At 35.6% G+C, this 22,404-nt stretch overlaps 1 protein-coding gene across 1 annotated transcript; it reads left to right on the top strand.

The window, feature by feature from the left end:
- Nucleotides 1–735: 735 nt before the first annotated feature.
- On the top strand, nt 736–11,132 carry LOC115211996 (S-crystallin 3-like). The gene is made up of 6 exons (XM_029780779.2): nt 736–978; nt 5,561–5,656; nt 7,543–7,658; nt 8,579–8,608; nt 9,243–9,350; nt 10,571–11,132. The coding sequence occupies exons 1-6, from the start codon at nt 846–848 to the stop codon at nt 10,733–10,735; spliced, it is 648 nt and encodes a 215-aa protein (XP_029636639.1). The 5' UTR covers nt 736–845; the 3' UTR covers nt 10,736–11,132.
- The last annotated feature ends 11,272 nt before the right edge of the window (nt 11,133–22,404 follow it).

Raw genomic sequence — 22,404 nt, 5'->3', positions numbered from 1 at the left:
GCCATACATACGCACGTACATACGTACACACAATCGCATACGCACATGCACACACACATAGATACGTATACTCACATACATGTATAATCAAGCATCATCATAATCACCACCACCACCACCACCATCAAAACCACTCCCACTCCCACTCACGCATATAGCATTCCAATAACTACACTATCATTACCACAACATCCATCATTAATATCTCAAGTACAAGAACCTATACTTTGATTATCAGTAAGAGGGGCACTACCGTACCCACCTCCACGCTATCCCTTCAGTAGCACCCCGGTATCACACTCGCCCACACTCACCACCACCACCACCACCACCACCACCACCACCACTACAACCACCGCCGCCACCACCACCATCTCCACCACTGCTGCCACAAACACCAGACACTATCTGCACCAGAATGGCCGGAAACCATCGCCACTAACACCAGAGCCATTAATTCCATCTCCACCACCACTATCACAATTACCATCATCATCACTGCCGCCACTACCAGCCACTCACAATCACGACCATCACCCCCATCACCACCTACACTATCGCTACCATTATTATCCCCTCTAACACCATCACCATTTCCATTGCCATCTTCGCCGCCGCTCAAACAATAAGAAAGGGTATCAAGGTATATTGTTGTGTAGGCGGAGGTTCTAATAGTGTGTGATTATGGCCGTTAATGTGTTTCTGTTGAGTATTCCACCCTATATAAGCTCGGCTCTGAAGCGAGACCAGCGTCCAGTCTTCAAGCAAAGCCATAGATAAGCTATTAGCTTTGAACATAACCAATTCTTAAACCAGTATCTAAATACCAACGACCAAAATCAATCATGCCTTCCTACACTCTCCACTACTTCAACCACCGTGGTCGTGCTGAGATCTGCCGTATGCTGTTCGCAGCTGCTGGTGTCCAGTACAATGACCGCAGGATTGAATACTCAGAATGGGACAACATGAGAAACAGTATGTAAAAGTTTGATATATTCTTTTCATCCAGTCTTCCACACACATACATGCAGGCACAGACACTCACTCACACACACACACACTCACACACTCACACACACGCACACAAACTCACTCACACTTACACTCACAGACATACACACAGATACACACGCACACCGCTCTCGTGTACATGTTTAATATATGTATAAGCGTGTAGTAAGAAGCTTCTCAACGACATGGTTCCGAGTTCAGTCCCACTGCGTGGCAATCTGGGCGAGTGACTTCCACTATGACCTCGGGCCAACCAAAACCAGGTCAGTGGCTTTGGTAGACAAAATCTAAAAGAAGTCTGTCGTATATATATATGTACATATCTATGTGTGTGTGTGTGTGTGTGTGTGTGATTGTGTACGTGTTTATCTCCCCATCATCACTTGACAACCAATAATGGTGTTTCTTCTTCCTGTAACTTAGCGGTTCAGCAAAAGAATCTAATAGAATAAGTAGTAAACATACAAAGAATAAGTTCTGGGGTCGATTTCTTCGAATAAAAACCCCTTTCTAAGGCGATGCTCCAGCATGGTTGCAGTCAAATGACTAGAAAATTCTATCTATCTATCTATCTATCTATCTATCTATCTATCTATCTATCTATCTATCTATCTATCTATCTATCTATCTATCGATATATATATATGGACATGCTGTACTGATGGCGAATATTAACGTAGAGACACGTGCTAAATTGTGCTCTTGTTCTCAGACAGTTACACTACGTTTTTTGATAGATTGTAATTCAATCTTGAAAGAATTTTTGATTTCAGAAATAATCTCTCCATCTCTTTTGATGCTGTTCCCAATTACCATCTAGCTATTCAACAAGCATCACTGTAAGCGAAAGTAATTTCAGTAAGTCAAGAATATGTTTTATTTTACTTACTGTATCTTTATTCATCACTACTATTATTATAACGTGAACCACTGGCCGTTGGGTGTAATTTCTCTTACATCATATATATACATGCATATATGTTGGTATATATATATATATATATATATATATATACATATATGTATGTATTATGCATATATATATATATATATATATTATATATATATATACATATATACATATATGTATGTATGTATGTATCTATGTATGTATGTATGAAGATGCGTGGATTAGAGGTTAGACAATTCGTTTCACTACCTTACGGTCGTGAGTTCAATATCTGACGATGTGTTGTGTCTTGATGCAAGACACTTTGTTTCACGTTGCTCCAATCTACTCACCTGGAAAAAAATGAGTAGTATCTGTATTTCAATTGGCCAGCCTTGTTACAGTCTGTGTCATGCTGAATCTCCCTCAAAACTACGTTGAGAGTGCACACGTTTGTAGAGTGCTCAGTCACATGCACGTTAGTTTCATGTGCAGGCTGTTCGGTTGATCGGCTCAACTAGAACTCTCGTCGTTGTAATTGACAGAGTACCAGAGAATATATAAGAAGTAATTGAGATTCAGTTAAATTAGGTACTTAAGCTGAAGCACCAAATTCGTCCTGTATTATCCGCTCAGCTCGAAGTAAGGTGAATAAAATCAAAATAAGCAACAGGATATCAAATACGACTCTTTCAAGCAACTCCATTTAATTGAACAATGCAATCATTACATCAATATAAATGCAGTGCCATCTTCAGCTGCACACCCCACCTCTATTTATAGACAGTTACTTTATATCGAATTGACTATTCCTAACGACTTCTTTCCTCCCAAAGGGAGAGTGATACATATGACAATATTTATGACCATACCTAGACATGAGTTGACAACTCACTTTTGTCCTTTATTCTAAACAGACACAGTTTTTAAGTTTTACATTTAGTAGTTGTTAAAGAGATAAATGAATTAGAAATGAATTACAATTCTTTGCAACACTATGACTCCAATAGGCTTCCTGCGATTCTTAGAAGTGTAGTGTATTCTTAGCCATAATGGCGACAACATGAACTTCTTCCAACTTAATATTTAAGAAAAAGTAGATCAAAGTGTCAGACTGGTTGAAATTCTATTTATTTATCTGTGCAGCTGAAGATATCCTTTATCTATCTATCTATCTATCTACCTATCTATCTATCTATCTATCTATCTATCTATCTATCTATCTATCTATCTATCTATCTATCTATCTATCTATCTATCTATCTATCTATATATATATATATAATATATATATATATATATATATATATATATATATATAACACAAGCACAATTAAAGGTTACAAACCTGATTCAGGGATAGCAAAATCCTATGAAAGGACTGGTTAGTTCTGGTTACAAACAACATTGAACATTATATTTAACACTCAGCTGCAAGGTAACTATATAGACCATGGTTTATATATATTTATTTATTATAATAATAAGATGAAAAATACGTAATCATTAAATTATCATTTATTAATTAAAAAATTGACAAACATCCCCTACAGCAGTTTCAATTCAGAACCTCAGAAAATTAATATATTTATTTAAAAATCATTTGCAAGTCGAATCTCTTCAGAGATAGATAATGATATACAAACCGTTATCTTAAGTTATATTTTAAATCAATTTCACAAACTGAATGGTAATACTACGATTTGAAAGACAAATGAAATTGTAAAATGTTAACACAATCAGACTGTTCAGAGTGGTCGCAGGGTCCTGTGTTCAGTTCCACTGGGCGCGGTAGCTTGGGCTACTGTCCTCTAGTATAGTCCCAGGCCAAGCAAAACCTGGTGCGTGAACCTGGTAGACAGATAATACGACGTTTCGGTTTGTTTGCCTTCATCAGACTGTCTGATGTAGGTTAACAAGCCAGCCGAAACGTCGAAATCGCTATCATGATTTCCATTGTAAATATTAACATATATTTAAAACTGGTTTCACCGCTCTCAGGAAGCTGGCTATTCACAAGTAAGCAAAACTGTGAGAATAACAGTTTAATGCATTTTATATGATAAGTAGTATTTTTCTTCTACTTTACACTTCATAAATGTTAAAATGTAATCCATAGTCGTTTTTTGTGGACAAATATTTTTAGAGGATTTCAAAATTTAGAGGATTTCAAAAGTACTGAACATAATAGACCCTATTAAAAGCTTGGCTATAAACGCAAAATTTCCCAAAGAAATTTTGCACTTGACTCTAGAACACCTACAAAATGATTACGAGAGACACAAGAAAGTGAGAAATGTTAACAAAAGTCAAAATGTCCATGGTAGGCAGAGGAGTGGGTTTGGGTTCAGTTCCACTGCACAACACCTTGGTCTGCTATCCACTGTTGTAGTCCCAGCCATGTGAGTGAACTTGGTGGATGGAAAGTGAAAGAAGCTCACCCTGTGTCTGTGTACTTGTGTGTATACATATGTCTCTTAGAATTTACTTATTTCAATCATAAGATTAGAACCACGCCGGGGCAACGTCTTGAATTTTTAGTTGAACGAATCGACTTCAGAACTTATTTTTTAAAACCTGGTAATTAGTCTCTCTCTAGGTCTCTAAATATATATATATATATATGTATATATAAAAGATGAAATGGGATAAAAAAATCCTGGCATATAAAAATGTATGTACGCATGTATATATATATATATATAGAGAGAGAGAGAGAGAGAGAGAGAGAGAGAGAGAGGAAGAAAGAGAGGGACACTCACATAACATATATATATATATAGCTATGTGATTGTGTTGTTACTGAGGTTGATTTGTTCGACTAAACCCTTCAAGTCCATGCCCTAGCTTGGCCGCAGTCCAGTGCCTGAAAGAAGTAAATGATAACAGATAAAATATATAGTAGATGTTACCGTTAAAATTTGCTAGAAAATGTTTTGTTATATTTCCCTATGGTAAAAAGCTGCAAAATTTGATTCACCCAACACTATCGAACAAAAAATGATGTTAAATAAAACTACCCTTTTGGTATGCTTTATAAATTAGCGAAGGCAAAATCTGATGAATTATTTCTGATGCAGCAGTCATTAATTTTTCAACCTCCATATATTATTAGACAAGGCTGTAGGAAGCCTTGTATCATTCATACAGTTTCCAAGTTTTTAAGGTGGCGAGCTGGCAGAAACGTTAGCACGCCGGGCGAAATGCTTAGCGATATTTCTGAGTTCAAATTCCGCCGAGGTCGACTTTGCTTTCATACTTTCGGGGTCGATAAATTAAGTACCAGTAATTCACTGGGGTCGATGTAATCGACTTAACCGTTTGTCTGTCCTTGTTTGTCCCCTCTATGTTTAGCCCCTTCTGAGCAATAAAGAAATAAGGAAAGTCATTAAACAAATTATATGCCCTACGGCCTAGTAATACTTGAGCAACGCTATTGACAGTTACCTTGATCAATTGCATAATACACTACCTGTGGCAGTATTACAATAGTTGATTGATCATCCCTTCCGTAATGTAATACTTTATCGACTTTTGGCAGCTGCAAGAATTCCCCATATTATTTTATTCGGTTAGACTAGAGATACACTTTCATAACACATTACTTTTAATCAAACAGCTAACCTATCGTATGTATCAATGTTATGCTTTTTACAGAGATGCCATGCAACATGATGCCAATGTTGGAATTGGACAACAGGACCCAGATTCCCCAGAGTATGGCTATGGCCAGATATTTGGCCAGAGAATTCGGTGAGTGTTCTATCATCTATTCTATAATTGTATAATTGCCTGACTGCTTGCCTGACTGTCTGTCTCTTTCCCTATCTTTGTATGGACATGTGTATGTGTCACAGTATATATATATATATATATATATATATATATACGGGGAGAGAGAGGGAGAAAGAGGGAGACAGGGGGAGAAAAAGAAAGAGAGAGAGAGAACTGAATGTTTGTGTCAAACATCTTGTTTTTCCATATAATTATAGAAACCACTCTCTGATTAGTCTAATTCTCTTACTATATATTGAGTGTCCTCTCTTTGTATATAGTAAAATGCAAGTAAATCCATCGTCACTAATGCCTCGTCAATGATGGGCTTGTTAAATGTACTTATGCCTGTAACTAGGTTTCTAATTAGACTTGATAGATGGTTGCAGTATTAGCGGATTTAAAGAATTTGCTGGTTGCATCCCCTCGAAGGTTTGTACGTGACTGTCTTCAAGTCTAGTATTAAATATAGAACGTCCATTCTGGTTATACTGTTGGTAACTGGTACCGACAGACCAATTTCTTTAAAGATCTACATCTAAGGTGGTGCTCCAGCATGGCTGCAGTCAAAAGACTGGAACAAGTAAAAGAATAAAAGAACAATCGTTCATATGGCTTGAGGAAAGACTGCTAGATTATAGTCACCATACGTGCTGAGATTTAGGATGTGCGTACGCTTTCTTTAAGTATACAGAATACATAATCCAGCAAGATCAGCAACCTCAGTCCCGTTGTAACTACCGACAGAAACGTTGAAAGTGGGTCGGTATACACATACACACAAATACACACACACACGCACGCACACACAAACACGCGCGCTCACACAAGCACTCACATGTTTATATACATATCCGTGTACTTTTCTCTGTATATATATATATATTATATATATATATATATATATATTATATATATATATACATATATATATATATATGTATATATACATACATATATATATATATAATATATATATATATATATATATATATATATATATTATATATATATATATACATACATACATACATACATACATACATTCATACATACATACATACATACATACATACATACATACATACATACTACATACATACATACATATATATATATACATGTATATATTACAAAGTGGAGTTGTAAGGTACCTCACGAGTGGAATTATATATGAAAGACAGTTTGAAAATGATTTTAAAAGGGATTTATTTACTTTACCGGTTTCAATTGTTTATATATATATAGATATAAGCTGTGGTTTATGTATATATAAATACACACAATATTATATCACGTATGTCTTTATTATAATGACTCGGAAATCAACTGATTTAAGTCATAGATCTGAATTCCTTCAATTTCCTCTTAATGTTAGTTTTGTCACTATCACGAAACACTTCCTTTTTCAATAGTCAGCTTCATTTTAGTTCAGTAAAGGTTTGATACTCTCACGGTGTATTGTCCGCATAATACTACAGGATAGTGCGTCACCTGACGGTTTGAAATGCACAAAGAAGTGACTAAGGGCATTTGTTTTTTCGGTAATTCGAAAATAAATGAATATATATTATTTTATGGGTAAAATGGTTTGTAATATGTCCCAAAATCTATACCTTATTGCATGGAGTGATTTTGATAGAATTGTAAGGAATCGCAGGGTAAGCCTAGTATACCATCATCATATGTCATCATCATCGTCACCACCACCACCACCACCACCACCACCACCACCACCACCACCACCACCACCATCATCATCATCATCATCATCATCATCATCATCTTCGTCATCATCATCATCATCATCACCATCACCATCATCACTACAATTGTGAACATCGTTGTTGTTTTATCTCTCCCAGGTTTCCATGGCAGAAACAACATGGAGATGGCAAGAATTGACTTCATCTCAGAATGTTTCTATGACATTTTAGATGACTACATGAGGATGTACCAGGATAGTAACTGCAGAATGATGGTAAGTGTAGTGTAGTTGCAATCACGTAATCGCTCTTAAGTAAGGTCGTAAAATATCATGTTCGTTCTTTAATACGATACACCAAGCTGTTATTAAATTATTATCATTCTTACAAGCCTAGCATAAGGAATGTTGTCAGGTGCTGACATATCTCTACAAGAATAACAATACTGTCGGTAATACATCGGATAAAATATTGATACGGAACAAATGCAATGACGTCTTCCGGCTGGACGTAGCAAGTGATGGAATGTCTGTTCTAAGTGTCATATAGGCCGCATTGATTTTAGCTTTGTGTCTCTCACTATTAGTTTAATAAACTCTCGGGGTATGAGTTTTGATTTTAATATACTTACTCAACACCTATTTGTTTCAATGTAAATTGAAACAGGTTTAAAAAACAGTATTCTCTTCGGGTAAAAATATCGTACTTCTCTATCTAGTATATTTTGCGTATTGTCTTAACAGAAAAATCAAATGAAATAACTGTGTGAACGGTATCGTAGAAATATAGTAGAGATGCTTTTTGATATCGAAACTATTCAATGTACGGGATAAGATATTTACAGCAAATACAGGTATTTTCTAGGTTTAATATTCGCTTTCAAATCTTGGCACAAGATCAGTAACTTCGTGAGGTGGGGATGAGCAGATTACATCGAGCTCAGTACTCAAATGTCACGCATATACGCAGTATTATGTATTGAGTTATATTAGTTCTTTGTATCGGGTACTAAGCATGGCAGAGTGGACAGCAGCATAAATTGAACTCAGAATCTATAGAGGGACGAAATGCTGCGAAGTATTTTGCCATGTCACCACTTTCATTTTCTAGGTTTCATATTAATCTTGTAGACCATTATTCTATATCTTTCTTCGCCATTTAAACATTTTAAAATGTTATCTTTCCATTATTTCAGTTCCAGAGATCACGTGATTTTGGATGTTCTGTAAGTAATATGGTTTTCTACACTGCTGTTTTCGTCGTTGCTATTTAGAACAAGGCATGGACATTTTGTTTTTCAAAGACATTGTGTCTTTGACCATGTCATTTTTGTATAATTCTGATTACATTGTTAAAACCAATATTCCAGCTTTAAGACAACAGGGTGTAATTTAAATTTACTTCCCTGCTATTTCTAGCACAACAAACGACAATGACGAGGGCCACCTAAATAATTTTGGCAAATTATTATGGGGAGCGGTAAAAGACCTTAATGTTATATATATATATATATATATATACATACCTATCATGAATATACCTACCTACCTACCTACCTACCTACCTACCTACCTACCTACCTACCTACCTACCTACCTACCTATCTATCTATCTATCTATCTATCTATCTATCTATCTATCTGTCTGCCTGTCTGTCTGTCTGTCTGTCTGTCTGTCTGTCTGTGTATGTATATATGCATGTATGTATTTATATAACGAAATAAGCTGTCCTGTATTGCTTGGAATTATATTAAGTGTAATATATTAAATATATGTAAAGAGCGATAATGTATGAAATCTAGTAATATATGAGTTGTGAACAGAAAATTAAAATGTATTATTGAAATTTTTCTTGTCAGTCTGAGAAACGTATGAGATTTGAAGAGACCTGCCGCAGAATTCTTCCATACATGGAAAGAACTTTGGATATGTACAATGGTGGAAACCAATACTTTATGGGAGACCAGGTAATTTTCTTGTTTTCTTATTTTATTTACTGTTAGTGACAATATACAAAATCTATGCTTTATGTCCGAGGTTGTTTGCGACAAAAGCGATGTTTTCTGGTTCATGAATAACTTCCAAACAGAATGTATTGAAGCTGCTCTTAATTGTTCTTAATTTGACATTAGGTAGAATTATAAGTTGTCATTTCTACGTAATTAAAGTCTCAGTAACTACTCAGCGAATTTATCATTTATGCTTGCGCTTTTAAATTATACGAGAATTCTACATAACACTCCGGATAAAAACAGCCATTCAAAATTATATATTCGCCAGAAGTACTGTATGTTGATTGAATACAACCCCCAAAAGAAAAATAATATAACTAAATCCTTACTCGGTCTTACACACCGTATAGATGTACACCTTCTTCCGGAGTCTAAGGTGGAATAATTAAGCTCAGTTTGTTTATTTAAGCAAGAAGCTAAATTATCTCCCCACCCAAACTGTTACCAGTTAATATTAACGTCTGGCATTGCCTTCACCATCAATACACTAGTTTCAGACAACCTATAATAACTAGAAATACAGGGCATTATTTTCTAAAGCCATGTACCTTTTATGAGTTTCTTGTAAAGAGCAGTGAATTATTATTTTGTTATGTTTTTAACTCGTATTTAAACATTGTCAGAATCAGTTAACCCTCTTTACTTATCTGGTCGAGAAAAAGTTCAGTATGTTCCATGTGGAAGACGTTTACTATACATGCTTACCCTGTTCCAATCGTGGATTAATTGTTTGAAACCCACTGAAAATTTCTGGAAGGCAAGGAGCTGTTAGGGTGTTCAGCGCACAGTACTAAATAACTTTGCTATATATTTACGTAGGTTTGAGGTTTGTTTTCACCTTTTGCTGATATGAAATTTAACTGTAGATTTCTAGTTTAGAACTGGATTCAATTTAACCCATTCTATTTCTTGCCCCAAATTTACTCTTTCAATCTATGTTACAAACACTTGATTGGCAAAATGGCAGTGCTGTACACAATCCCTGTGAATATTTAGTCATATTTATTTACACACTGAATTAAAAACATTCGTTTCTCCAGGGCCGACAAAATAACGAATGAGTCCAGTATGGTATCAATATCACGAATAGTACCCTTTCGTTTTGTAACTGTGATTTTTTGCTTGATATATAAAATGATTATTTATTAATTATTGTTAATATTTCTTGTTCATAGATATCCATGGCAGATATGATGTGCTATTGCGCCCTTGAAAATCCAATGATGGAAAACTCATCTTTCCTGAGCAGCTATCCTAAACTGATGTCACTGAGAGAACGTGTGATGAACCATTCTAAGTTGTCCAGTTACTTGCAAAGGAGATGTCAAACTGATTTCTAAAGATTTGCAATACAAAGCAATCGTTATCAATAACAGCAATTGGATTGAGAATATGAAACCATAAACTTCAACCATACCAAAAACACAAACAAGAATATATATAGTTTTACAGAATAGTTTTACAAAATTCGTTCAGTCTCTAGAAGAAAAATATAAACGTAAAATGTATGAAAGAATAATCACATAATTCTGAGAATCTATGTGAAAATTTTGTCGACAGAAATTATCATCACTGATATGTTAGAATAGCGTTGACAATTTGACCTGCTACATCACTTTGACGATTCAATTAATGGTGTAGCATTGTGTCCGAATATTGATGATATGTTTAAAATATGTATGTAAGGATTAGACGTTAGACTGAAAAATGCTATATAATATAAAAATGCTGTTTGAAGAAAAATGAAATCAGAATAATAAAAGAAAATTTACTAAAAAATGCATTTGTTTCTCTTTTTGTTCCTGAAGGACCTCACACACATGCGCATGAACACACACCCACACACACACACACACACACACACACACACACATTCAACAAATGTGCATATGTGTGCATGTATATATATATATATATATAAAACAAATAAGAAAATGGAGAGGATAAACGATCGGCAAACATCAGCCAGTAAACATTGAATTATATCTATTTATCAATTGAATACAAACATATATGAAAGTGATTCAAGTAACCGAATGAAAGAAGCCGATAAATAAGTAAATGATGAGTGTACAGATACTAAACTCTTACAGCCATTTCAACCACGATGAATCCAAATTTTCCAAGTTATCTTCATCACGTCCGTGATATTCAGGGATGAACAAACATTGGACAATGGTTGAGCCCCAAGGCTTCTTCAGGGAATCCAAATATTAGGAAACTAACATGTGGGAAAGGAAGTCAAAATAAGAGTAGCGTAAAATAAAATAAAGTAAAATAAAATAATGTAGTAGACATAGTAAGGAATGGTAAGAACTTCATGTTAAGGTGTTACTATAATCCATGGTATTCCATTATGTGGTAAGTATATATAGTCACTCCCAGGAGAAATTTCTGCAGGCTGCGATTTACATCGTGTTTCCGCAGGTTTTTGGGCCCAAATACATGGATACTAGCTTGAAACCTATTCCTTGATTTAACAATAAGTATTAAACACACACACACACACAACACACACACACACATTCAACAAATGTGCATATGTGTGCATGTATATATATATATATATATAAAACAAATAAGAAAATGGAGAGGATAAACGATCGGCAAACATCAGCCAGTAAACATTGAATTATATCTATTTATCAATTGAATACAAACATATATGAAAGTGATTCAAGTAACCGAATGAAAGAAGCCGATAAATAAGTAAATGATGAGTGTACAGATACTAAACTCTTACAGCCATTTCAACCACGATGAATCCAAATTTTCCAAGTTATCTTCATCACGTCCGTGATATTCAGGGATGAACAAACATTGGACAATGGTTGAGCCCCAAGGCTTCTTCAGGGAATCCAAATATTAGGAAACTAACATGTGGGAAAGGAAGTCAAAATAAGAGTAGCGTAAAATAAAATAAAATAAAATAAAATAATGTAGTAGACATAGTAAGGAATGGTAAGAACTTCATGTTAAGGTGTTACTATAATCCATGGTATTCCATTATGTGGTAAGTATATATAGTCACTCCCAGGAGAAATTTCTGCAGGCTGCGATTTACATCGTGTTTCCGCAGGTTTTTGGGCCCAAATACATGGATACTAGCTTGAAACCTATTCATTGATTTAACAATAAGTATTAAACACACACACACACACACACACACACACACTGAGACATACACTCTCTCTCTCTCTCTCTCTCTCTCTCTCTCTCTCTCTCCCTCTCACACATACAGAAGCACGCACGCAAACACAAAATATCAATCTATATACGATTAGAAGCACAAACGAGAAAATGTACTCATAGGATACGATAGGCTATTTATTCAAGCGAAAGTGGTGCATTGCTTGTTATTTTTGATCGTTCAGTCGAGAGAAAGAGAGAGAAATATAAAGATTTGGTTGTTACTGCTGAGACATCTAGTATAATGCACTCCAAATGACTTGCTTATCGTTGGTCACATTTGAGTAGGTGGTCACTGAGTTTCTTTTTGAGAACATTTCGTGTGCTAGATTTCTCTGATTGGTTAATCATATTTGGCACACACTTTACTTAATAGTGCAGTTTCATGCAGAAACTTGTTGCTCTGAGCAATAACTGGAGAAGGGTGTATGAACGAAGCTTGAAATGTCAGGGTGAATATTTTCATATACGACTGCAAAGAGAAACAATTTTGTATATCCTGTTTAGCACCACATATACTAAATATCTGTATTAATTGAAACTGTTCGATCAAAAGAATGTGGATTTTGGTGATCCTTTACTGAATACTACATTTTGTAGTTCATCGATTCCACCATACTTTAGCATAGAGACGCCGTGGGTTAACGACGTAGAATTGATTCTATTAAAGGACCTAAAAAAACATGATAGTCGTGATTATTTAGATGTACGTTCATAAAATAATTTTAGATAATATAGGGGAAATGACTAACATATTATCTGATATCGATATATTCAAACAAGCTGTGATAGCTTGCTATAACGAGCCAGTATGAAAACTAACTTTACATTAAAGCTAGTGTATACGGAGCAAAACATACAAAATAACTAAACTAGAAAGTGACATATTATTCATAACAGTGTGATAACTAAGGTTTCAGATGTTTTGAAATATCTGGAACTGAATTGTGGTATTATCATCCGACATTAACGGTTGTATAATTTCTAAAATGGTTTGGAATGAACGTAACAAGTTACATTTACACGTTACACAATTAGCAACAATAAACGATTTATCCTTGATGGTGTAGACAATGAAATATTATTGCAACAGTGGCAAGGCGGCGAGCTGGCAGAATCGTTAGCACGCTGGGCGAAATACGTAGCTGTTACGTTCTGAGTTCAAATTCGGCCGAGGTCGACTTTGCCTTTCATCCTTTTGGGTTCGATAAATTAAGTATCAGTTACGCAGTGGGGCCGATGTAATCGACTTAATCCGTTTGTCCTTGTTTGTCTTCTCTGTGTTTAGCCCCTTGTGTGTAGTAAAGAAATAGGTAAAAGCTAGGACACAAGGATCCCTTGTGTTGCTAATTATATGTCAGTCAGGTTTCATTATATATTGAGATGTAATTTATATATCGACAGTAATTGATATTCTGGCATCGATAAACTGTCACATATACACATTTTTGTGTTATTTCGGATTTGAAGAGAAATTAATCTAATCTGTAAAGAGGATAGGGAATAGAAAAAAAATAGCTCCCATACAAAGCGTTTAGATTCAATAGACATTCTAGTGTTTGAACTTAAGACGGACATTACTATAACATACAGTGTCAAATGACAATTGAATGGGACAGTATCGATTATCAGTAATTTTATTCTGTTGAAGTTCTGTTGTACTGTGTACATAACTTGTTTACGCATAGACAGCGTTTACTATCAGATAATGAGAGAGAAAGAGAGGGAGAAGTGGAAAGGAGAAAGAGCGACGTGAAGGGTCTGCATATTCCTTTGTTATCTAGAGCCTGTGTCTACACACTATAGGTGACTACAAAGAACTAATGTCTACACACACTTTCTTTAAAATATGTTGATAACGCACACGGAGTGTCCACTTACAATTAGTGTCCATACAAAAGTGCTTTTACATAATTTGCGTAAATCATATAGTCTCTATACAGCAAAGTGAATACATAAGGTCATCTAAGATTTATTGTCAGCATATAAGGTTTCAAAGCAAAAAAATATTTTAACAAAGTAAATGTTTAAACGACTATAATACTTCTACTTTGTATCTACATATATAATCTCTATTTACTGGAAATTTATAAAGACATATTAAATGCTCCCACCAAGACTTCATCTCCATATATTCTGTTATGGAAACCTATAAACTTAGTTTCTATAAATAATATCAAAGCACTACAGGAGAGAGATCGAAATTTAACGCCACACAACTGGTAACTTGTGAATGTATTCCCTAAGCATTCAAGGAACTGAACCCGGAACGATGTGGTTGGGAGGCAAGCTTCTTACCACTCAGCTACGCTTGCACCTATAGTAACAACAATATCGGCAAAAACTAAGACAAGAGAGACGACAATAGCAACATAGCAAAGAAGAAAACAACAACAACCACAGTGGAGGCGCAATGGGCCAGTGGTTAGGGCAGCGGACTCGTGGTCGTAAGAACGCGGTTTCGATTCCCAGACCGGGCATTTTGAGTGTTTATTGAGCAAAAACACCTAAGCTCCACTAGGCTCCGACGGGGTGGTGGTGGTGAACCCCGCTGTACCCTTTCACCACAACTTTCACACTTTCTTCCTACTTCTGCCTCAAAGCAGAGTAACCATGGTGTAACTCACTATGGTGTTGTAAACTTTCGGACCCTAGTCTAGATAGCGAATCCTCTGACCCCAGGATGGTTCAGCTCTCCACCCGTTAAAATCCATCGTTTAGGATGAGGATATCAACGTAGCTTTCGCGCCCGTGCAACCACTAGTCTATCGCGTGTGGTGGATGGATCTTCAAGTTGCCACGCGCAGTCTTAGTAGCTTAGAATAGGCTCGGATTAGAGATTATATTTTGTGGCTAATGGCGTGAGTCCTGATTGGAAGAAGAAGAAGAAGAAGAAGAAGAAGAAGAAGAAGAAGATAACAACGACAACCACAATAACAACAACCATAACAACGACATGAAAAGCCAATGATGTATCAGAAATAGCTGGAAAGCCGGCCTGAAATCGTACACTACACAATCAAAAATGAAAGAACACAGTAGATAATGTAATCCTAGATATATAATATCTGGAAAAAATGTCTGATAAAGCCGAGCTCTTCTTTAATGGCACATCGATTATACTGCAGAATACCCGACATAAATAAGAAAAATAATGTCGTGGATGGCGCCGGGGAGATAGTTTGTCCCTCTCCTTTGACGCAGCAAGTAGAAGAAAAAACATATATAAAGAATGCATTGTTACTGTATTGTTTCACTTTATATAATGCAAGTATTGTGAACAATGAAAATTGTAGCATTGCAGTATTTTTTATTTATAATTCACAGAGCTATTTTTTTTATCTTTTAATCAAATGATGATCTCTGTTGTGTTGATAAGAAGTTTGCCTTGCAACTACTTGGTTCCCAGTTCAGTGCCACAGTGAGACACATTGAGGAAGTCACTACTTTTGTGAGCGAAGTTGGTAGGCATAAAATACGTGGAAGATTGTCGTAGGTGCAGGCGTAGCTGTGTAGTAATGTGGTAAGAGGTTTGGTTCACAACCAGATGACTCCGGGACACCTAATGCCATTGTCTTCTACTATAGATTCGGGTCGACAAGAGCCTTGTGAGCCGATTTGGTAGACAGATATGTATATAACTATCTATATGTGTGTGTCTTTGTGTCTGTGTTTGTCCTTGTTCACCACTTGACAAACGGTGTTGGTGTATTTACGTCCCCTTAAACTAGCAATTCAGTAAAAGACTTTGATAGAATAAGTACTAGATTTAACAAAACAAGTCCTACGATCGATGTGTTCGACTAAAATCCTTCAAGTCGGGGATCCAGCATGGCCGCAATCAAATGATTGAAACAATTAGAAGAATAAAAGAATAAAGAATGCACACGCACATATACATACACATAAATTACAAATATGTATAGACTACAATATGTATATATACACATATATACATAACGTACTTATATATATATATAATATATATATATATATATAATATATATATATATATATATATATAATACAAAATGGGACAAGAACGCAAAACATCCAGACAGGTGGTACAAAATGGAAAAAACATCCAGATAGACAATACAAAAAAAACTAGGAGGGGTCATTCGGAGTTTTCTTTCCTCAGTCGAGTACCAGATTATCTTTGAAGTTTCGGCTGATTATATATATGTCGATTTGTTTGACGAATCGACATATATATGTATCGGGGTCGATTTGTTTGACTAATCCCTTCAAGGTAATGTCCCAGTATGGGCGTAGTCCAACGCGAGTGAAAGCCTAAATGAATAAAAGAATGAAAAAAATGTCCGTACATGTAAATGCAGGAGCAGTGGAAGATATACACGTGTTGTACAATGTATAACGTATTCTACAATGCATATCACCCTAATGTGATTCAAAACTCTGTAACGTGTGCTATATAAAGTATTGCTTTCAAATTTTAGCAGAGAGCTAGTAATTTCAGGTGAATGGTCAACTCGATAATATCGACCCCAGACCTAAGCTAGTATTTATTTTATCGACCTCGAAAGAATAAAAAGCGAAGTGAACCTCAGCAAACTCGATTCGGTGGAATTTGAACTCAGAAAATAAAGAGGGACGAAATGCTGTTAAGCATTTTTCTCCGGCGTGCTAACGCTTCTGCCAGTTCGCCGCCTTGAGCTTTATAAAATATTAATATTGGATGCTCTGAGTTATCACAAGTGTCACAGTGATAAAGATGAAACAAATTTGAAAAACCAAGATTTTCCATAAAAAACACGATAGATATGTAATTGCATAAATGTATAGACGTATGTAATTACAGTATAACCGAACGTCTTACAATTTCACTCTGTAACCAGGGTATTCTAATTTCCTTGAAGCTGCGTCTCATCTCGGGTATAATGGCATTTTTGTTTATTGCTTCGAGATACCTTGGAAGAAAACTGGGCAGGCAGAAAATGGATGTGAAGTTACTTGGATGGAATTACTCTATAATTTAAAGGTTTGGAAAAGTCAAACAATGTTACTGTAACAGTTACACTAAGCATAACACTATCTCGGGAAGATTCGGCCGTTAACGCACTAATTGAATGAACCTGGTAGTTCTGTTGAACAAACAAAACACTTCATCCAAGCATATGTCATACAAGTAATGTATGGCCGAATGAATATGTAGTTCACCTTACAATCATGAAATTCCGGTTTCCATATCGCCGCGTGTCATCCCGGCAAGAAACATCCTTTTATTGCCTCAGGTCGACTCATATCTTAGAAGCAAAACTGGGCAGAGGGAAACTAATTACTAATTTTTCTAATTACCCTCTAACTATTAGCAGAATCTTCTCGGATCTTAAATTTTGTCAAAATATGCATATACCCATCTGTGCTTGGGAATATTTATGAGTTTCCATATGCGTTTGTGAAGGCGCATGGCTCAGTGTGGTTAGAGTGTCGAGCTTGCGATCTTGAGGTTGTGAGTTCGAATCCTGGACCGGGCTGCGTGTTGTGTTCTTAAGCAAGACACTTTGTTTCACTTTTACTCAGCTGTAGAAATGAGTTGTAGAAATGAGCTGTAGAAATGAGTCACTGGTGCCAAGCTGTATCGGCTTTTGCATTTCCTTTTGATAACACTGGTAGCGTGGAGAGAGGAAGCTGGTATGCATGGGCGACTGCTGGTCTTCCATAAACAACCTTGCCCGGACTTTTGCCTGGAAGGGTAACTTTCTAGGTGCAACCCTATGGTCAGTCATGACCGAAGGGGGTCTCAGCAGCATTACCCATATGCGTTTAAAAATGTATATGTGTGTACATTACATGAGAAAAACAGTGTATCAGATGATTTGTTACGCATATTGTAAATTCTGTCGATCGTAATTAGGAAAGATGAAACATCAGATACTAGATGAAATAGCCTAATAAACTATACTGCATAATACATTCCAATTTACCGGAAGGAAGAAAGAAAGAAAGAAAGAAAGAAAGAAAGAAAGAAAGAAAGAAAGAAAGAAAGAAAGAAAGAAATGACTGAAGTTAATAACAATTCTGTTTTACAGGTTAGGTATATCTTTAATTTAGTTTTAATGCTGTTTTATGTTTCCTCCTCCATAATCTCACACTCATCTGATTAAAAATGAAAGAAAAACAAGTCCTAGTAAGCTGAACATATTATGTTAAGTGATTACACTTGTGGCTTATTAATGGCATTCTTAAGTCTTATCAATGTTTAGGCAAATGCAAGCCATTGACCGACAACTTGTAAACATGTTTCTTTTAATCCTAATTTGCATTTTCATTACATGCCGGGCAGATAATTTTTCTACATATATTTATATCAAAATGTTTATAGAATCTCATCCTCAGATCTTAAAGATTATTGATCTTCTGTGATATTGCACATGTGATTAGGAATATATGTGTTTGTCCATACGTCTTTAAATCTGTATGTGCGTGCTTCACTACATCGTTTCCTGAGAATTAAATGGTATTTTATCATTAAAATATACCACTTGTGTAGTTCTTACACAAATCACGCGAAAACTAATTCAAATTAACTAAAATTGAGATTATTAATTAAAAATACACAGATTAGATTTTAATTACTCAATTTATTGCTCATAAACGAAAATTGCAATTTTTCATTGCCGAAATTAACTATCAAGCAAGTTGCACAACTGGTACCCATCGACGAAGAGGGTTCCAGTTGAGCCGACCAACGGAACAGCCTGTACGCGAAATTAACGTGCAAGTGGCTGATCACTACACAGACGTGCGTACCCTTAACTTAGGGAATCTCAGGAAGATTCAGCGTGACACGGTTCGTGACACACTGACGGTGTGTCCCGATGCTCCTTCGGTGGGAGTGCCACTATAGGAGCAATTTGTGGTCCTCTTCCATAAGGGAGGGACATTGCAGAACTTTGTTAAGGAGTTTGAAACGAAAGGCCCGTGGGAGGGGCTTCGGTCTTGCACGGAGAACCCTGAGTGGCCTTCACAAGTGGCTGCCGGGGTCATATGGAAAACCGATCTGTGCAGGATAAGGAATTCCTTCTCAGCGGACGCCTTTAGATACATGACAAAGTGGTCCGGCTTGGAACCATCTTGGTGCTTCGAAGAAGCGAGGAGCCTGGTCGGACAGAAAAGCAAATAATTGTATTTTTCTGTAAGAAGTTTATTGCCTCAAAAGGGTTTTGTACGGCAAAAATGTAAGCGGTTTATAGCTTCATTAATGTGTGTGTGTGTCTTCTATTGAAATTTGTAGACGTTTATTGCCTCGATATAATATTTAGAGAAGCAAAAGTCGGCGAGCGCTTTTCGTCTTCTCCCATTCTTATCATCCTTGTATCATCATCATTCATCTCAGTAATGTCCGTGTCCAGCCCGCAAGCTTCCTTACTCTATGTACTACCTTTATGACAAATTAAATAAAATAAAGGCTGGTCCTTTGAAATACAAGTACAACACATTTTTACCAGCCGAGTGGTCTGGAGCAACACGAAATAAAATGTCTTGATCGAGGATAGATCGCGCCGCCATGTATCGAAATCACAATTTCATGACTCTTCAGCCGAATACCCTAACCACTATGCTACGTACTTTCACTATTGCAAGTCATACAGAAACAAAAATAAAAGCAAGAACGATGCAATATATTTTGAAGTTTAATATATCGTACACTCTACAGAAATTCGCTTCGTGATAGAGTAACAATGAATTGAAATTCCTGGATATAGAGGAAACATTTGTTCGGTTTCTTTCTGTAGAATTGAAATGAAAGACAGCGTTTGTAGTCTGTAAGAAATGAAACTGTTTAGGTAAATTACTAGCTATAATCTATTGGCCATTTATTCTTTAAGATATATATATTCAAATATTCTTAAGATATACCTAGACGAAATAACATTGACATATGGCTACCGGCTGATTTTGTCCATGTATGTTGAAAAGCTCCAGTTACACCTGTCTCATTGTAAATAGAAAAGACTTACAAGATACCGCTCATAAATTTAATTAGCAGAAATACTGCATATTTAGCAGGATTTCTTTTTCTTTCTTCTAGCCGAATACCCTAACCACTATGCTACGTACTTTCACTATTGCAAGTCATACAGAAACAAAAATAAAAGCAAGAACGATGCAATATATTTTGAAGTTTAATATATCGTACACTCTACAGAAATTCGCTTCGTGATAGAGTAACAATGAATTGAAATTCCTGGATATAGAGGAAACATTTGTTCGGTTTCTTTCTGTAGAATTGAAATGAAAGACAGCGTTTGTAGTCTGTAAGAAATGAAACTGTTTAGGTAAATTACTAGCTATAATCTATTGGCCATTTATTCTTTAAGATATATATATTCAAATATTCTTTAAGATATACCTAGACGAAATAACATTGACATATGGCTACCGGCTGATTTTGTCCATGTATGTTGAAAAGCTCCAGTTACACCTGTCTCATTGTAAATAGAAAAGACTTACAAGATACCGCTCATAAATTTAATTAGCAGAAATACTGCATATTTAGCAGGATTTCTTTTTCTTTCTTCTAGTAACGAAGCGAAGGGAGATCTGACGGCTATTTGAAAGACATGATACAATGAACTCAACTCTGAATGGATGTATCACTTATCTAATTAGTTACTGAGTTGTCATTGTATTCTCCGAAGGACAAAACAAGATTTGAGCTGAACACTTCAAATAATATATTACTAGTTATTTACACAGCCCACATGCTTCCTTCAATTGTAAGGTGCATCTATTTCAGATACTTGTTTAAGCAATGTAAAGTAAGTTAGCATGATTCATTATTTTGCCCACATATACTGTTCATTTCTTGTGATGAGATAGTTTCTACCAACCCTTGTACTGATAGCCCGATAGTCTGTAAACATGACCCACAGCGTCTCTCTCGAGACATAAATTATTAAATACGGCAAACAATAAATACAGCAAAAAGAGAACAAAATGTTCATTGATAGTAATAATGCATTTATTAATCGGGCTGTTATTTGTGTTTCATTAAAAATTGCGTATGCATGTTTAGAGTTACTACATTAAGTATGTTAACGATCACCTAACTCTATGTAGTGGAAAATATCTTGTATAGTAGCGGTAAAGACAGTATCATAAAATGGAAATGAGGAGAGTGTTGTAAAAAAGTGTAGTGACGAAGTAGTGACGTTAAGGCACTGCAGGTTGAAGAGTGTTGTAAAGATTGGTGTATATGGCACTGTATAGAAAAATGAAATTAAATGTAAAGAATAGACAGACTTCAGCCTATAACATCAACAAACGCAATACCATGAGCAATTTTAAGCAACGAGACAATAACAGTCTGTATGTGCTCATACATACCTGCTAGAGATGGCAACTTTAAAATTACGAAGTAATAGGTTAATGCCTAAAACGAAAATTGCATAATTATAGTTTCTGTACAAGTTTAAGCAAAATTTCACTTGATCATAACCAGCCTGAAAATAGACAATAACAAGAACAATAGCGACAACAACAACAACAACAACTACAAACATTAAACACAAATTTTAAGATAAACATATTGAATCAAAACAAAAGTTTTGGAAATAAATACGAGAAAAATCTCTCTAGCACAAATGTTAATTTGCCATTACAATCAATTTTTCATATTTCATTCCATTTTTGTAACCAAATGAAAACACTACAAACGGAGCACGTAAGTCTTTAATCAATATTCCAGTTATTTTATTAACCACAGGCTGTTAGCTTGTCAACAAAGTAATTATCTTTCCTAATCTGATGTCTGCTTAGTGTTACACAATGCTGCTCTTTTGTTATTGTTAAA

This window comes from Octopus sinensis, linkage group LG5 (assembly GCF_006345805.1).
Source record: "Octopus sinensis linkage group LG5, ASM634580v1, whole genome shotgun sequence".
Lineage (NCBI taxonomy): Eukaryota > Metazoa > Mollusca > Cephalopoda > Octopoda > Octopodidae > Octopus > Octopus sinensis.
This window is presented reverse-complemented; position numbering and strand designations above follow the sequence as displayed.

Bases quoted from the DNA above. Each gene is read 5' to 3' on its own strand.
- LOC115211996 (XM_029780779.2), top strand. From the start codon at position 846: ATGCCTTCCTACACTCTCCACTACTTCAACCACCGTGGTCGTGCTGAG. The intron at 979-5,560 runs GTATGTAAAAGT...TGCTTTTTACAG, and splicing joins ATGGGACAACATGAGAAACA to AGATGCCATGCAACATGATG. The intron at 9,351-10,570 runs GTAATTTTCTTG...TCTTGTTCATAG, and splicing joins AATACTTTATGGGAGACCAG to ATATCCATGGCAGATATGAT.